The sequence below is a fragment of the Phoca vitulina genome, unplaced genomic scaffold (assembly GCF_004348235.1).
Source record: "Phoca vitulina isolate PV1807 unplaced genomic scaffold, GSC_HSeal_1.0 scaffold58, whole genome shotgun sequence".
Taxonomy (NCBI): Eukaryota; Metazoa; Chordata; class Mammalia; order Carnivora; family Phocidae; genus Phoca; species Phoca vitulina.
In genome coordinates, this window is record NW_022589761.1 from 8,423,139 (window position 1) to 8,440,860 (window position 17,722).

The window sequence follows — 17,722 nt, forward strand, 5'->3', positions numbered from 1 at the left end:
GGACGCGGGTGGGCGGAGCCTGAGGGAGGGGCGGTGCCGCGGCGCCGGGCGGGGCGGAGCCTGAGGGACCGGGGAAGTACGTAGTGGTCTGAGCGCCTGCGGGGCGGGTCGCAGGCCGCGGGGACAAGTGAGGGGGCGGGGCCTTGAGGAGGGGCGGGGATTTGGGTTGGTGGGCGGAGCCTTGAGGGAGGGGCAGGGCGTTTGGCAGAGCAGGGGCGGTGCCAGTGAGAGCGAAACGCAACCAGAACGCAGGGGGCGGGGCGGGCCTTGTTCCTTCACCCGGGGAGGGGGGCGGGGCCTAAGTGAAGCCTTGTGCAGAGAGGCTAGGCCTGTGGAGGCTGTCAGGACCGGAAGAAGTCAGAGGATGAGGCTGTGGGAGTCAGGAGGCTGTGTCTGTGGGGGCTTGGCCTGCAGTTGGGGGCACCGAACCAGAGTGGAGCATGGGGGTAGGGGCAGGGCCAGAGGTGGTTCTTTGAGCATCAGTGACCTCAGTGCAGGGAAGGTCCTCAGTTGCAGTCAGGGGCTGGGGGTCCGTGTGTTTCGAGAGCATGAAGGGAAGAGATGTGGAGGGGCCTCCGTTCAGCACCGGGTCTGAGTGAGGGGGACCGAGCCGGGTGGGAGGAGGGGACTGGACAAAGGTCTGATGGCTCCACAGGGTGATGGGGGAGCATGTTCACTTAAATGCTAACGACCTGGCCCTTCTCCCCTCCAGGGACTCCCAGTCTGATCCAGAAATGATAATAGTAACAATAACAAAACTTATGGAGTGGAATTAGTATATGCCAAGCCTGGTGCTAGCACAGAGCCCGGCTATATAAGTGTTAGTGGTTATTCTTACCTTGAATTTAGGCTTTATTATGTGCTAAGGGTGCTATATGCATGACATCCTCCTGATAAGCCCATGGGGGTTGTAATTCCCATATTACAAATGGGTCACTGAAGCTCTGAGAGATGAGATAACAGCCGTCTACCCTGTGGTTGTTTTTTTTGTTGATTTCGCCGTTTCAAGTGGCCCCCAAGTTTAGTGCTGGAGTGCTGCCTAGTGTTCCTGAGCGCAAGACGCTGTGATGTGCCTTACAGAGAAAATAAATGTTAGTTAAGCTTCATTTAGGCATGAGTTATAATGCTGTTGGCCGTGAATTTAATGTAATGAATCAACAATATGTATTAAACCAGTGTCTTTAAACAGACACACATATAAAGCAAGAGGATGTATTGATTGTTTGACAAAAATGTTGTGACTCAGCGAAACTCCCTGTTTGGTTCAGTATTTGCTAACTGTTCATGGTGATTTTAAAGAACCTAACTAGCACGAATAACAAGAACTGACTGTATATGTTTTATATGCCTTTCTGTATGTCTGTTATAATTCACGATAAAAGAAAACAAAGATGAAAATGTAAAATGCGAAAAAATCTCTCTGATGGTTGGTGTGGAGAGTGAGCTGGGTCACACAGGACCCGAGTGGGGTGCTTGGAAGTGGGTGGGATGGAAAGACAACTTCAGGAAGGAAAAGCACAAAGTCCGTCCTGATGTTAATAAGGATGTATTATGTTGGGGACAGCGGCAGAGAGGACAAGGACAGATGTGGGGAGCTGAGGAGGAGAGGAGGGTGATGGGAGTGGAGGGGAACATGGAGCTAAGGGCGTTGGATCTGGGGACATAATCACTGGTTGTTGAAGTCAGATGAATTTACAAATCCAAGAAAAGCAAGGAAGGGAGGGCCTGGGACACCCGCAGTGACCCACCCTGTTTCCCCCACCCCAGGGGATGCTCTCCTTGGTCCTGAACTGCATTGACCGCCTAAATGTCTACACCACTGCTGCCCACTTTGCCGAATTTGCAGGGGAGGAGGCAGCCGAGTCTTGGAAAGAGATTGTGAACCTGCTCTATGAACTCCTGGGTAAGGGGCCCAGGCCTGATTTCCCCTAGTGCCCCCAGGTTCTCAGTCCCATTGGGTCTGACCCCTCTTTCCACCCTCAGCCTCCCTGATCCGTGGTAATCGTACCAACTGTGCCCTTTTCTCTACCAACTTGGACTGGCTGGTCAGCAAGCTGGATCGGCTGGAGGCCTCCTCTGGTAGGAGAACCCAGGGGGAGGGGACAGGGGCTGGGGCAGGGGAGGGCCGCGGTCTCCTCACCTGTCACTCTGCCATCTACGCAGGGATCCTGGAGGTGCTGTACTGTGTCCTGATTGAGAGTCCTGAGGTGCTGAACATCATCCAAGAGAACCACATCAAGTCCATCATCTCTCTCCTGGACAAGCATGGGAGGAACCACAAGGTTGGCCCCTCCCCCTGACCTCTCATCCCCTGAAATCTGAACCCTGACCTTTCCCCATGCCCTGGGATTCTCCACTTCCCTCACTTCCCTCCCCCCATCTTGGACTGCTCTCCACATGCTTCCATCTCAACACAAGGGTCTCAAATTGACAGTTCTTAAGTAGATTCTGGGCCACAGATGTGCTTCATTGGATCTCTGAAATATTTTTAAAAATATCTAGTTTTGTAGTCCTTAGGGGGCCGTGTTTACACTCTCCAGTTCGCCACAGATCCTGCCTGTTCCCGATGCATGATTTCTAACCAGCTCCCATGTGTACATTATCCAGTTGGTCCCCAAGGATAGGAGTGTGCAGCCCCTGATGATCTAAAATCTTCTCTTGACCCCCATATTCCCTAACCAACCCTTTCCTTTCCCTCCTCCTTCTGACCCCTCACCTCTTACTCCAGTCTCTCCTTCCTTACACTGCTGATGCTTTATCCCAGCTCCTGTGGGCCCCCCACCCCAGGCTGACCTTACTCTGTGACCCTTTATCTTCCTCTGTGAGCCCTGATCTCCCATGTTCACTACCTCCTTACAGTCAAAATCTCCTGTCCTGGCACATCATCCTTAATATCTGGCTTTCCACTGTAGACCTTCCGTGATCTCCCTGCCCTGGTGCTCTCACCACCTGACCTCTGACCTTGACTTCCAGGTGCTAGATGTGCTGTGTTCCCTGTGTGTGTGCAATGGCGTGGCCGTGCGCTCCAACCAAGATCTCATTACTGAGAACTTGCTCCCTGGCCGTGAGCTTCTGTTGCAGACAAACCTCATCAACTATGTCACCAGGTCTGGCCCCTAACCTCTGACCCCAGCCTGACCTCACCCTGACCACAGATCTCAGAACCTCTCCACCCTTTCCCAGACTCAGAGACTCCACATTCAGTGGATGTCCCTTCCAACGCCTCCCACGCTAGGACTTGACAGCCGGGCCTCATAGATGTCTGCTCTTGCCCCAGCTCACCCCTGGCTCCCACTCCTCTTGTCCTCTCTCCCTGCTCCATTTCTGCCTCTGTCTGTTCCCCTCTCTGTCTTTTTCTGTTTGCTCATTTTGTCTCTGTCTGTTTCTCTCTATGTCTGTCTGTTTCTCCTCCATTTCTTTTTTTCTGTCTCCCACCCATCTCTCTCATCTCTGGTTTTTGTTATTGTTTTGAGAGAGAGAGAGGGTGGGGAGGAGCAGAAGGAGAGGGGGAGAGAGAGAATCTTAAGAAGGCTCCACGTCCAGCACAAAGCCCAACGCAGGGCTCAATCTCATGACCCCGAGATCATGACCTGAGCTGACATCAAGAGGCAGACACTTAACCCGCTGAGCCACCCAGACTCCCCTCTTTTTTTTTTTTAAAGATTTTATTTCTAAGTAATCGCTACACCCCACGTGGCGCTCGAACTCAAAACCCTGAGATCAAGAGTCGCACGCTCTACTGACTGAGCCAGCCAGGCGCCACTCTTCTGTTCTTTGAGGTCTCTTTCTGTCTTTGTCTCTGCTTTCTCTCTGTCTCCATGTCTCTGCCTTCTGTTTTCCCCATGTATATCTCTCCTCCTCTTTCTCCCTTTCTCACCTCCACCCCTGCAACAACCTGGCTCTGCTCCCAATCTCTCCCTCACTCTCTCTCCTGTCCCGTCTCTCCTGCAGCATCCGCCCCAACATCTTCGTGGGCCGAGCAGAGGGCACCACGCAGTATGACAAATGGTACTTTGAGGTGATGGTGGACGAGGTGGCTCCATTCCTGACAGCTCAGGCCACCCACCTGCGGGTGGGCTGGGCCCTCACTGAGGGCTACAGCCCCTACCCAGGGGGTGGCGAGGGCTGGGGCGGCAATGGGGTCGGCGATGACCTCTATTCCTACGGCTTTGACGGGCTGCATCTCTGGACAGGTACCTGGACCCTTCCAGGGGGCTCTCATCCCTCACTATCTGCCCCAGAGTTTCCAAGTTTCTCACCACACATCTTGGGGTCGTTGGGATCCTGATCCCCAGAATAGACCAACTTTTGACCCCTTACTCCTAATTTCCCAAGACCTAAAGCTTCCAGAATCTTGGCCCTAACCCATTTCCTCATAGCCTCCAGAACTCTGACCCCAGGAGATGTATGATCTCTGGCCCTGGAGATCCTAGAAAACTTCCCAGATTTTTATGACCTCTGATCTTTGAGTTCTGACCCCAAAGATTCCAGAATTCTAACTCCAGGAGGACTTTAATCTTTGACGCCATAGGTCTCAGGATCCTAAACTCAGGGGAACCTTGACCTCCCCAATAATCTCAGAGCTCCAGGACCCTCCATGGGAACACTTGACCTTAGGGTTGCCAAGATCTAGATCCCAAAGGATCCTCTAGTATCTGCTTCTTGTCTCTTGAGACCATTGGTCTCTGACCAATGAGGTCTTGAGACCTCTGACTTCTGACCCTTCCCTGGTGACCCTGGTGCAGGACATGTGGCACGCCTGGTGAATTCCCCAGGGCAGCACCTCCTGGCCCCAGAGGACGTGGTCAGCTGCTGCCTGGACCTCAGTGTGCCATCCATCTCCTTCCGAATCAATGGCTGTCCTGTGCAGGGCGTCTTTGAGGCCTTCAACCTGGATGGGCTCTTCTTCCCTGTCGTCAGCTTCTCGGCTGGTGTCAAGTGAGGACTTGCCCTTGCCCCCTTGCCAAGACCCAGACCTGGGACTGTTCCAAGACAGCTTCCCTAGTCACAACATGGCCTCCTATAAAGCCAGGATCCCGGAGCCTCGGGACTGAAGGGTCAGATCCTTATGTGAAGGTCCCAGTGACCTTTACATTGTGCCAAACACTTTAGTGTCCTCCCAGTGACCCAGACCCTTTCAATGACCTCAGCTTCTTCCCAACCCCATATCCTTCCAGTGACCTTCAAGTGTTCCCCCAAATTGCATAATGACGTAATAGCCCCAGACTCTCCCAGTTATTTCCCAAATGATGTCAGGCTCTCCCAATGACTCTATGCCATTCCAGTGACTGCCAAATGACTCCAGAATCTGACAGCTGTCTTCCAGTGACCCCGAACCCTCCCAGTGACCCCCCAATGATCTTGGACTCTCCCAATGACTCTATGCTTTTAACTTCTCAGTGACCCCGACATCTCCCAATTGCTCCGTAATCCTCCAGTGACCATAATCCCTCAATGACCCCAATTATTTCAAAGACCTCTCAGTAACTCAGTCTTTTCCCGATGACCCCAAGCTCTGTGAAGGGCTCCCCAGTGGTAATTAGGGTTACCTCACCATTACATCAGATTCTCAGTGATTTCCAAATGACCTTTCTTGGTCTCCCAAAAACCTCCCAATATCCCCAAATACTCTGTTGAGCCAGCGTCTCCTCCAGTGGACCTTCCCATGACCCTGCATTAACTCCCCAATGACTCCACACTTTCCTTTTTTGATTCTTCAATGATTCTCATTGACCTCAGACTTTCTCTTTGATGCTATACTTTCCCTTTTGACCCTAAATGACCTCCATGACTCCATGACTGCCCAGTGATCTTTCCCAGAACTTTCCATTGATCCCAGGATTCCTCCCTTACCCCCACTGAGCATGGATTCTCCCTGTAATCTGCCCCGCCAGTGACCCCTCTCTCCCACTCAGGGTGCGGTTCCTCCTTGGTGGCCGCCATGGCGAATTCAAGTTCCTCCCTCCACCTGGCTATGCCCCATGCCACGAGGCTGTGCTCCCTCGAGAGCGACTTCGTCTGGAGCCCATCAAAGAGTATCGGCGGGAGGGGCCTCGGGGGCCCCACCTGGTGGGCCCCAGCCGCTGCCTCTCACACACCGACTTTGTGCCCTGCCCTGTGGACACTGTCCAGGTACTGCCTGCCCCGAAAGGGTTTCCTGGTGAGGCAGTCCTGAGTAAATAGTACTCAGTAGTTACTGTTATCTGTAGCAGTAGCGATATTATTTCACGGGGAACTTGCCATCCCCCTGTAGCCAGGCCAGAGGGTGGGCCTCCTTCTGGATGTCTCCCTCCCATTCCCCACCAGCTTGTAAGCCTCATGGGCTGTCCACTTGGCCTCCTGGACATCCCTCCCTGCCTCCTCTCCTCCTCATGGCCCGCCCTGGTCTGAACCATCATTATCTCTTGTCTGAAGAACACTAATGACATTAATATTTATTAGTCACCTACTGTGTGGCAGGCTTTTATCTAAACTACGTAAGATTTAGTAGTTTATCTAGGTTATGTCACTGAATCCTCATGAGGTCAGTATTGTTCGGATCCTCACTGTACAAAGAAGGAAAGAGACTCATCCATTCATTCTGCAACCACTTCCGGAGGATATTCTCTGGGCCTGGCTCTGGGCTAGGCAGGGCTGGGAAAGTGGTAGAGACTGAGGCAGCCCCAGGCCCTGTCCTCATGGAGCAACCAGTCCACAGGGGGGAGATAGTCCCGTTCCCGGATAATTCCTTAATTCTGTGATTCTAAGTCCTTACTCAGCTGGATGTCAACCCTGGGGTCAGGGTCAGGTGATGAGGAGCAGGGCTCAGAATAGCGGGAAAGGTCTGGGGGACTGTCCAGGGCTTGTACATGTTCTTGGGAAGAGGGGTCATGGTGCAGGCTGGAAGGACCACAGGGGCCTCACAAATGTTTCCTGCCCTGCCCCCAGATTGTCCTGCCTCCCCATCTGGAGGGCATTCGGGGGAAGCTGGCAGAGAACATCCATGAACTCTGGGCGCTGACTCGCATTGAGCAGGGCTGGACCTACGGCCCGGTGAGGGACTGCCTGCAGCATGAGGGCGTCAGCCTTGCTGTTGGGGGGAATGAGCAGGGAGGGGCCCGTGGTTGGGGGAAGGGACTCTTGGGTTTCCTGTGGCAGAACTAAGGACAGGAGTTCAGGGGTCACAGTCTGGGCATGTTGGGGGGAGGGAAGGGGACCTGAGGAGTTGACACTGGGATTTCTCCAGGTTCGGGATGACAATAAGAGGCTGCACCCGTGTCTTGTGGACTTCCACAGCCTACCAGAGCCGGAGAGGAATTACAACCTGCAGATGTCGGGGGAGACGCTAAAGTGAGGGGGGTACCGGGGAGCAGGGGCCTGGGCCTGACCTCTGGTGAGGAGGAGGGCAAGGAGAGACAGGGATCGTGAGGCAGAGACTGAAAGAGGGCAAGAAAGAGCAACAGAGGCATAAAGAGAGCTGGTCAGTAAGAGAAAGAGAGAGATGCGGAATCGGGGAAAGAAGCGGACAGGAAAAGATGGACATAGTCAAAGAGATACAGAGACAAAGAAGCAGGGAGAGACAGGAATCAGAGGGACAGAGACCGAGACAGAGAGATGGGGACAGACACCCAGAAAGCCAGAGCAAGAGACGCGGAGGGCCGGCAAGGGCCGGGGGAGGAGGGGAGTCGGGCTTGGGGAGAGGAGGCCAGGGGCCAGGAGGATGTGTGCAGTGACCCTGTCCTCCGTACCCCAGGACTTTGCTTGCACTGGGCTGCCATGTGGGCATGGCGGATGAGAAGGCAGAGGACAACCTAAAGAAGACCAAACTCCCCAAGACGTGAGTGTGGTGGCCCGGGTCCCATCTGGGGGATACAGTGGGAGGCTGGGGATGACGTGGTGAGGGCTGGGCAGTTGAGGGGGTCTTCTAGGGAGGCTAAAGTCAGAGACAAAGGGGCCACAGGTTAGGGTGAAGGTCATAGGACCAGGGGTCAAGGGTCAGGGCTCTGGAGTCAGTGGTGAGTGTCCTGGGGAGGTGTCAGGATTGCAGAGTTGGGAGTTCCAGAGGGAGAGTGGGTGTGAGTCGGGACCCAAGGTCAGGGTCTGCCATAGAATCAGGGAAAATGAGGGAACAGAGGTAATATCTCCAAGTCAGAGGCAGGGGTGGTCAATGGAAAGAGGTGAGAAGTTATTAGGAGTCGTAAGTAAGGGACCCTAAAATTGTAGGTGAGAGATCAGAGGTCCTGAGGATAGAGGCCAGGGTTCAGAGGTCAAGGACTCCAAAGCCAGGAATTTGAAGTGATAGGGTTCTGAGGTCAGAGGTAAGAAACCTCAGAATTAGAGGTGAGAGGTCAGAGTTCCAGGGTTGAAGATGAGGCTCCCCAAATCACAACGCAGGGGTCAGAGAGGCCAGAGGTCAGTGAAGCGAAGCCCTTGCTAGGGCCACAGCATCCTGCGTTCAGAGGCCAAGTATCTCAAAGCTCATTCAGGGGAGTCATGGAACCCCGATGTCGAGATCGAAGGTCAGAAATCCCAAAACTCAGAGCTCAGGGTCACAGGACCCTGAGAGCAAGGGTGGGAAGTCAGGGACCCCGTTGCGCAGAGCCCAGAGGCGGGGGTGAGGGGTCTCATCTCACCAAGCTCTGCCACGCACACAGGTACATGATGAGCAACGGGTACAAGCCAGCGCCACTGGACCTGAGCCACGTGCGGCTGACACCCGCACAGATGACGCTGGTGGACCGGCTGGCAGAGAATGGGCACAATGTGTGGGCACGAGACCGCGTGGCCCAGGGCTGGAGCTACAGTGCTGTGCAGGACATCCCAGCACGCCGCAACCCTCGCCTGGTGCCCTACCGCCTGCTGGATGAGGCCACCAAGCGCAGCAACCGGGATAGCCTCTGCCAGGCCGTGCGCACGCTGCTGGGCTACGGCTACAACATCGAGCCGCCTGACCAGGAGCCCAGTGAGTGCGGACCTCGGGGCCCCTGACGCTAACTCCTACCCCGATGCAGGCCCTGCTGCCTGCCCCCTGACTTCTGATCCCGCTCGGCCCCTGGATGGGCTCCATCTACAACACCGAGCCTTTTCCCCGCCACCCTGACCCTTACTCTGACCCCGACCCTGAACCCAATCTTGACCACTGACCTCGATCATACTTGAGCCCTGCCAGATCAGGAGCCCAGTGAGCACTAGCCCAGATCCCGGACCCCCAGCTAAGACGCCTAACCCCTGACCTCTAGACTATGGCTACAACATGGAGCCACCCAACCAAGAACTCAGAACCTCTAACCCTTACCCGTAACCTGACCCCTGACCTATCACTGACTTCCAATCCCAGCTTCCATCAGCCTCTCTAGCTGTGGTCCCCAACCTTCAGTTTCTCTACCCCTAGCCCCAACCCCAATTTCTATCCTCTCCCTGAGCCTGACTCTGACACTCTCTCCCTGATTCTGCTCTCAACCCTTGAATCTAAGCATTGACCCTAATCTTGACCCTTAACCCTAGACCATGACGGTGACTGACCCGACTTTCTGTCCTATAAGCATCTCTTCTTTGAGGGTTCTGAGTGCTAAAGAGACGGGGTGGGGGTGAGAGTCTCACTTAGTAGGTCCTTCCCACCTCTTTGACTAGTCTGAGAGTCCCCAGTTCTTCTCCTGTAACACCAAGAAGTTATCCCTCTTCCCCCAGGCCCCCCAAGGCCCTTGACGTCTCTGGTGTCTCCCACCAACCTCTCAGTGTCTTGGGATCCATCCCCCACCCAGCCCCTGACTCTGCCTGGCCCCATTTGTAGGTCAGGTGGAGAGCCAGTCTCGTTGGGACCGGGTGCGCATCTTCCGGGCAGAGAAATCCTATGCAGTGCAGAGCGGACGCTGGTACTTTGAGTTCGAAGCAGTCACCACGGGTGAGATGCGAGTGGGCTGGGCGAGGCCTGACCTGCGGCCTGACGTGGAGCTGGGAGCTGATGAGCTGGCCTATGTCTTCAATGGGCACCGCGTGGGTACCTCCCTGGGCTCCTTTCTGCCAGGCCCTGTGGTCCCTCCCACAGCTCGTATACGCCAGCCCTGCCTCTGTCTGTGCCCCACTGTCCACTCCTCCCTGCATCTGCCTTACCACTCATTCATCTGTCCGTCCGTCCATCCATCCATCCATCCATCCCACCCTCCCTGTCCATGCATATATCTTTTTTTAAATAAATATTTAGTTAGTTATTTGAGAGAGAGAGAGAGCGAGGATGGGCAGGGGGAGAGGGAGAGGGAGAGCGACAAGCAGACTCCCTGCTAAGTGGGGAGCCCAATGCGGGGCTTGATCCCAGGACCGTGAGATCATGACCTGAGCTGAAGGCAGACACTTAACCGACTGAGCCACCCAGGCGCCCTTGTCCATACATATATCTATCCATCATCCATCTCTCTATCCAGCCATCCTTCTGTTCATCCATTCATCTACCCACAAATCCAGTTATCCATCCATCTACTCATCTGTTCAGATAATCACTTAACCGTCCACATTTCCATCTGTTTATTCATTTATTTGTTAGTTCAGTCATTCGCTTATTTAATCAATTTGTGATTTCATTTATTTATCGAATCCTTTAATGCATGAATCCATCAATTCATCCATTTATCCACCCATCCCCCTGCCCATCCATCCACCCACCCACGCATCCATCTATCTTTCTGTCTATACTTTCTTCCTTTCCTGTATCAACCCATGTAGACTCAACTTCCTTTCCATTCTTCCATCCAGGCATACACCCTGCCTCCCATCCATCCAACCCATTATCCATTGATCTATTCCGGGGGGCATATTGGTCTATAGGAGTCTGTAGACATTGGTAGTCTCGTTGTTCCTTTCCATCCCTCTCACTCGCTGCCGCCCCCAACTCTCCACTACCGCTCTGGTGGTCTGCATAACCCCAGCCCCCAGCCATGAAAACATAGAGAGCTCAGGCAGAAGAGATGGGATACAGAGATCAGTGGGAAGGGAGAGCATGAAAGCCTACCCCTTACATTCCAAGGATCTTGGATGCAAATGTGGGAAATGATGGGGGCCCTGTGGGGGTGACCCCTCTTCCGTCCCCCATGCCCTGGGCCCAATGCCTTGTGTATGGATCTTTCCATGTCTCTCCTTGCTTCTGTGTGTCTCCGTTTCTCTGTGTGTCCCTCCCATGGCGCATCTTCCCCCTCATCTCCTCACAGGGCCAGCGCTGGCATTTGGGCAGTGAGCCATTTGGGCGCCCGTGGCAGCCAGGTGATGTTGTGGGCTGCATGATCGACCTCACGGAGAACACCATTATCTTCACCCTCAATGGTGAGGTCCTCATGTCCGATTCAGGCTCTGAGACGGCCTTCCGGGAAATCGAGATTGGGGATGGTGAGAGCTAGCCTCCTGGCCCCCTTCTGGTTTTCTTTCCTCTCACCTGACCCTACACTGGGTCCCTAGCCTCCTGCTTTTCCATCCCTTCCTTCCACCATACCTCCTCCCCTCCTGCCCCCGCCCTGCCCACCTGTCCTCACCTCTGCCCCTCTGTCCCCTCCCACCAGGCTTCCTACCTGTCTGCAGCTTGGGACCCGGCCAGGTGGGTCACCTGAACCTGGGTCAGGACGTGAGCTCCCTGCGGTTCTTTGCCATCTGTGGCCTCCAGGAAGGCTTTGAGCCATTTGCCATCAACATGCAGCGCCCAGTCACCACCTGGTTCAGCAAAAGCCTTCCCCAATTTGAGGCCGTGCCCCTTGAGCACCCCCACTATGAGGTGAGGACTGACCCCACTCAGTACCCTCTGATCTGCCTCCAAACCTCATTCTTCCCGCAGTTCTCTTCCCCAAGTTTCTCCTTTCCTTCTGTGTTAGCCCACAAACCGTGTAGAAGGGCATGTCCGGACAGTGGGCTCCCAGGGTTGCCTTGTAGGGTATAACCTCAGCAAACCACAACCTGTCTGACCTCCAGGTGCCTTGCCTGTTAAATAGGGGAAGGGAAAAAAGAGGAGCTGGGTTGAGTGACCCAGACGGAAATTTCCGGTCCTTACAATTATCTCATCTTATAGCAAGGTTTAAAGAAATGTAAATCTCTCGGTACATTTTGGCACCATCCTTACTAATTGCTATCTGTATATACATATTTTTTTCAGTTTATTTGTTTTTAACAGCTCTTCATTAATCCGAGTACCCTAGTTTTTAGGCTCTAGTGTCTTTTCTTTACCAAGGTTAAACTTAGCATCAGACTTTGACCGTAATAGACCAAAGTGATAGTCCTTTTCTCAACCTGGGAAGAACCTGAATCCCACGTGGTTGAACTTCAGCGGGTACTTTAGAATCAGGCATACCTGGGTTGGCTTCTTATTTGCTGTGTGGCCTTGGGCATGTGACTGTCTCCTCCTGAGCCTCAGTTTTCCCATCCATGGCATTGTTCAGATCTCCTCACATAATCCTTTTCCCTCTCTCTCTGTTCTGAATCATTTGAATAAGTTGGAGACATACATCTTTTTTTTAAATTTTTATGTAAGCTCTATGCCGAACATGGGGCTCGAACTCATGACCCTGAGATCAACAATCACATGCTCTACCAACTGAGCCAGCTGGGTGCCCCCATCGTGCCTCTTTATCCCTAAATATTTCAATATGCATTTCTTCAGAACAGGCTATACTCTTACAGAACTGCAGTTATGAAAATCGGTCATGAAAATCAGGAAATTTAATACTAATACATACTCTTACCTAATTCATAATCCATATTCAGATTTTATTAATTGTGGTGACAATGTGTCTTTTTATTTTTCTGGTCCAGGATCCAATCCAGGATTACATGTTGCATTTAGTTGTTATGTCTCTTTATTCTTTTTTTTTTTTAAGATTTTGTTTGTTTACTTATTTATTTATTTAAGAGAGAGAGAGAGAGAGAGCACAAGCAAGTGGGGGCCAGGGCAGACGGGGAAGGAGAGGGACAAACAGACTCTGAACTGAGCGTGGAGCCCCACACGGGGCTCGATCTCACGACCCTGAGACCATGACCTGAGCAGAAACCAAGAGTCAGATGCTTAATCAACTGAGCCACCCAGGCACCCCATGTCTCTTTATTCTTTAATGTCAAATGTTCCTGAGTCTGTCTTTGTCTTTTATGCCATTAACATTTTTGAAGAGTACAGGCCAGTTACTTTGCAGATTATCTCTCATTTTGGTTTGTCAAATATCTCCTCATGATTAGGTACAGGTGACACGTATTTGGCAGGAATGCCAGGACATTGTGTCCTGCCTGATGCAGGATATCAAGAGGCACATAGTGTCATTATGTCTGATTACCAGTTACTTTAATTTTGACTGTGTGGTTAAGGTGGAGTCTGCCAGGTTTCTCTACCATAAATTACTATTTTTCTCTTTGTAATCAATAATTTGTGGGGAGGCATTTTAAGACTAGGTGAGAATGGATGAGTTTTAAGTAGTTTAGATCTGAGTTTTGGAAAGGTCCCCATTGAGAGTGGATTACAGGGGGTGACAGTGAAGGCAGAAAGACCAGAGGTGCCAGTGGCTGGAGAGGCTGATGGAGCAGACGTTGAACCTCCTAATTCCTGCTAATGCCAGATGTGTTCTCAACCCAAAGAACAGAATGCTAGACAGCTGTAAGAATGAATAGACTAACCTACACACAACCACGTGGACGAATCTCACAAACATAATGCCGAGTGAAAGGACGCAGACACAAAACAGCACAACAACTGTGGGCTCCCCTTTGTAGACAGTTCGAGAACAGGAAGAGCTAATCTGTGGTGTGTTAAATCAGGAGGGTGTTACTGTGAAAGAGTATCTGAGATGTTTAGTTACTCTGCACCCAAATCACAGGAGGGAGATGGTCAGTAGACTGTTGCCAAGGAGCAGAGCGAAACTGGGTTTATAAGAAATGGGGGAGAGCAGAGAAAAAGACCCCGCAGACAGTCTGGGAACAGCAAATCTTGGCCACAGTTTCGGGGTGAATTCACTGGCTGGCAGAGAGCACAGAGGTCTCGGCATTTGGTCTTTGAAGAAGAGACAGGAAAGAAAGGGAGCCACTCTGGCTGTTCATGGAGTCTCCAGAAAGCCTCTGAGAGGCTGTCTTTGGAGCACCGAGGCCAGGCATCTGTCCTCTGTCAGCTCCTGCCTCTTGTTTAGGCAAGGTCGGGACATTTCCCTCATCAGAATCCCTCACTGTCTTTGAGAGGGTGCTGACTGAATGGGCACCAAGGGGGCTCCTGGGTGGGTGGGTGGGACTTGATCAACTTGGTCAAGTTCTATGTCTCCGTCTGGGCACTGGACACACAGATGGGGTCACTCTAAAACCTTACTGTGTTGTGCATTATGACGCGTGCATTTTTCTGAATGTTTTATTTCCATATACAGCAAATTTAGCAAAAATTTATCTGGGGGGGCCTTTACAAAACTCTGGCCCTTCTGGCCTGTTCTCCCGGAGAGTCTCCCCAAGACACCAGGAGGGCAGGGCCTTTGTTCTGCTCACTGATGTGTTCCCAGCACTGGGGAATGGTGTCTGGCACATAGTAGGGTCTCAGGAAGTATTCGTGGAATGGATGGATGGGTGGATGACTTAGTCTGGAGTGAGGTCTGTGTGTAGGTAGGTTCAGAACGTTACCCCAAGTGATTCCAGAGTCTGGCCAGGGCTGCCACTGTACGAGGTGCCCAGACAGAGATCGGCAGAGGGCTGAGCATACCCTACAGCCACGCTGTGTGTCCCCCAGGGAGCCCATCCGCTCAGAGGAGCGAGTCTTTGGCTAATTCTCACACAGGTGCTCTAAGGCCTCATGGTGGCTCCTTGTGGACCGGGTTTAGGACCAGTGGCCTAGCCTGCCTGCCTGGCTCAGCTTTCCTGCTCCCCCTTAGGTGGCCCGCGTGGACGGCACCGTGGACACGCCGCCCTGCTTGCGCCTGAGCCACCGCACCTGGGGCTCCCAGAACAGTCTGGTGGAGATGCTCTTCCTCCGGCTCAGCCTTCCAGTCCAGTTCCACCAGCACTTCCGGTGCACTGCAGGGGCCACCCCCCTGGCATCCCCCGGCCCGCAGCCCCCCGCTGAGGATGAGGCCCGGGCGGCAGAACCTGATACCGACTACGAAAACCTGCGGCGCTCAGCGGGGCGCTGGGGTGAGGCTGAGGGGGGCAAAGAAGGAAATGCCAAGGAGGGGGCGCCCGGGGGCAATGCCCAGGCTGGGGTGGAGGCCCAGCCCGTCAGGGTGGAGAATGAGAAGGATGCTACCACAGAGAAGAACAAGAAGAGAGGGTGAGTCGAGGGTAGGGCCGGGGTGGGGTTTGGGAACCCCAATTAGGCACCCCACTTCAATACATGAGAAACCCCATTGTGTCCCTCAATGGCCCCATATATGCTTAACATTCTGGAGTCAGAATCCTGAGGGAGCCCATCATGCCTCAAGTGAACCCCATTATCTCCTCGGATGCTCTCATTTCCCAGAGAATGTAAAGTTGGGGTATCCCACTATATCTATGGAAAACTCCACTATCCTTGGGGTACCTGGTAGGTCCCAAAGCATTTCACCCAATGGACTTTATTATCCATGGACACTAAAGTGGACAGACACTAAAGTGTCTTGGGAGAGTTGACTGTACCCCAAGGTATCCCAGTGGACACTGCTGGTCTTCTAAATTGGGGTCATTTCTGTGCCTCAAATGTGCCCCCCCAAAAGCTAACTTCACAGGAGACCCTCAACAGGCATTAAACCTGACTTGAAACGAAATGTGCTTTCCCCTACTATCACAGTGGTTTTCAGTGGGATGTAGTTCTGTGTCTCTTGGCGGATCTTTGGAAATGGTGGACGATTTTGGTTATCACAGTTTGTTGGGACGGTGGTGACGCTACTGGGGGACTCCAGGAATTCTACAAGCTTTTGGTGTACAAGACAGTACCACACAATGAAGGATTGTCCTTTCCCAAATGCCTTTAGCACCCATATGAGAAATGCTCACTTAGGGGGACCACTGTATGCCCCAAAGGGAACCTCCATGTCCCCAGAGGTACCTTTAAATTTGGGCATCTGCAAGCACAGAGCACAGCATCTCCAGAATGGATAATGGTGACTCAGTTGGCAATTTTATCCCTCTAGAGGCGGGGACTTGGGTATTAGAAATGGGATGTGGGGGTCATGAATGTTGTGGTGGAGAGGGCTGGGGGCTGGGCTTGAGAGCTGGTTCTCACAGTAGCCTCTCCTCCCCATCACCAGGTTCTTATTCAAGGCCAAGAAGGCCGCCATGATGACCCATCCACCAGCCACTCCCACTCTGCCCCGACTCCCTCGAGAGGTCGTGCCCGCTGACAACCGTGATGACCCTGAGATCATCCTCAATACCACCACGGTGGGAATCTAGGACCCTCAACTCTGAGACCCCTGAGATTTCCAAATTTCATGCAGCAATCCCCTAGTAATCCCCTTACCTGGGGACACCCCAATATACACTGAAGACCATAAAATAGAGCACACACTGATTTCGTCCTTTGAACCTCTAAATCCATATACCTAGGGGGCCTAAAAATTGCAGGAACACAATGAAGCTATGAGGCACACTTATAAAGCTCCCAGGGAACCAGAATCCAGAGGAAATACCAATATAGACTTGGGACCTCATATTTGTGTTCACCCATATAAACTCAATACCCCCAAATTTAATAGCTATTCTAGTATATTCTTGGGAACCAACATTCACAATTACCCCAGTAGAGTTTGGGGATTTCCCAATCTGAAATGTTTTCTGAGACAGCCTTTTGGTTAGGATTATGGGCTACCTGGGTGCCAAGTGGGTAAGTCACTTCTGCTCTATGCCTTCTCCTTTATGGAAGTTTTATGGTTTTCCCATCAGTAAAATGCGGATACAAATTGTACCCACTTGGTGGTGATTAAGTTAATTAATTGGTGAACTATTTGTCAACTATTATTTATTAATAACTGTAATTTGGAGAGGGACCCAAATTCGGGGGTATTACAAATAGTCCCAAGAGGATTCCCAAATCTAAAAATATATCAGTAGACACAGAAATAGAGGGGCATAGACCCCGGGGTGTGTGTGTCTCAAATCCAGTAATTTCTTGTTGAACTTCCTGAGGACACTGTGAATCCAGAGAGACCAACTTAGAGTTCCAGGGAAGCCCTGTGTCACGCACCTTCTGGACTGACCATTGGTCCCTCTTTGCCTCTCTAGTACTATTACTCTGTGAGGGTCTTCGCTGGCCAGGAACCCAGCTGTGTGTGGGTGGGCTGGGTCACCCCCGACTACCATCAGCACGACATGAACTTCGAACTTAGCAAGGTCCGGGCAGTGACAGTGACCATGGGGGACGAACAAGGCAACATCCACAGCAGGTGAGGAAAGGGGCTGGGACTGTGGGAGGTGAGAGGTCAGCGCTGGGCACCTGGCTCTCCCCAGGCTCGCCCCAGCAGCTTCCCTCCCCCTCTTCTTCTCCTCTTCTCTCCCTGTTTACTTTCCTCCTCTGGGTTTTTCCTCCTCTTCTGTTTCTGTTTGGTCTTTTCCATTTTCTCTTCCTTCATCTCATGCTCCCCTTTCTACATTACCTCCTGTCTCTGTTCTCTCTTCCTGCTCCCCTTCCCTCTCTTCCTCCCAGAACCCCCAGCCAACTTCTAAGAACTCTCGCTCTGAGGGGCTTGGGGTTTCGGCACTTGGGTCTGCAGGTGGGGGTCTGGGGGTGGAGCTCTGAGGTCATGGTAATCTGGGAGTTTGGGGAAGGAAATGTCCAGGGTCC

The 17,722-nt window shown here is 52.6% G+C and overlaps 1 protein-coding gene across 1 annotated transcript in view; it reads left to right on the forward strand.

The window, feature by feature from the left end:
* Positions 1-17,722, forward strand: part of RYR1 (ryanodine receptor 1) — a 108,300-nt gene that overhangs the window by 13,633 nt on the left and 76,945 nt on the right. Inside the window, exons 14-30 of the mRNA XM_032390159.1 lie at positions 1,768-1,903; positions 1,984-2,079; positions 2,164-2,282; positions 2,974-3,107; positions 3,952-4,193; positions 4,746-4,938; positions 5,916-6,132; positions 6,928-7,032; positions 7,226-7,329; positions 7,733-7,816; positions 8,634-8,941; positions 9,770-9,972; positions 11,178-11,352; positions 11,523-11,731; positions 14,841-15,235; positions 16,191-16,323; positions 17,164-17,324. Of these exons, the coding sequence (XP_032246050.1) occupies positions 1,768-1,903; positions 1,984-2,079; positions 2,164-2,282; positions 2,974-3,107; positions 3,952-4,193; positions 4,746-4,938; positions 5,916-6,132; positions 6,928-7,032; positions 7,226-7,329; positions 7,733-7,816; positions 8,634-8,941; positions 9,770-9,972; positions 11,178-11,352; positions 11,523-11,731; positions 14,841-15,235; positions 16,191-16,323; positions 17,164-17,324 (3,014 nt within the window). The remainder of the gene's footprint in view (positions 1-1,767; positions 1,904-1,983; positions 2,080-2,163; positions 2,283-2,973; positions 3,108-3,951; positions 4,194-4,745; positions 4,939-5,915; positions 6,133-6,927; positions 7,033-7,225; positions 7,330-7,732; positions 7,817-8,633; positions 8,942-9,769; positions 9,973-11,177; positions 11,353-11,522; positions 11,732-14,840; positions 15,236-16,190; positions 16,324-17,163; positions 17,325-17,722) is intronic.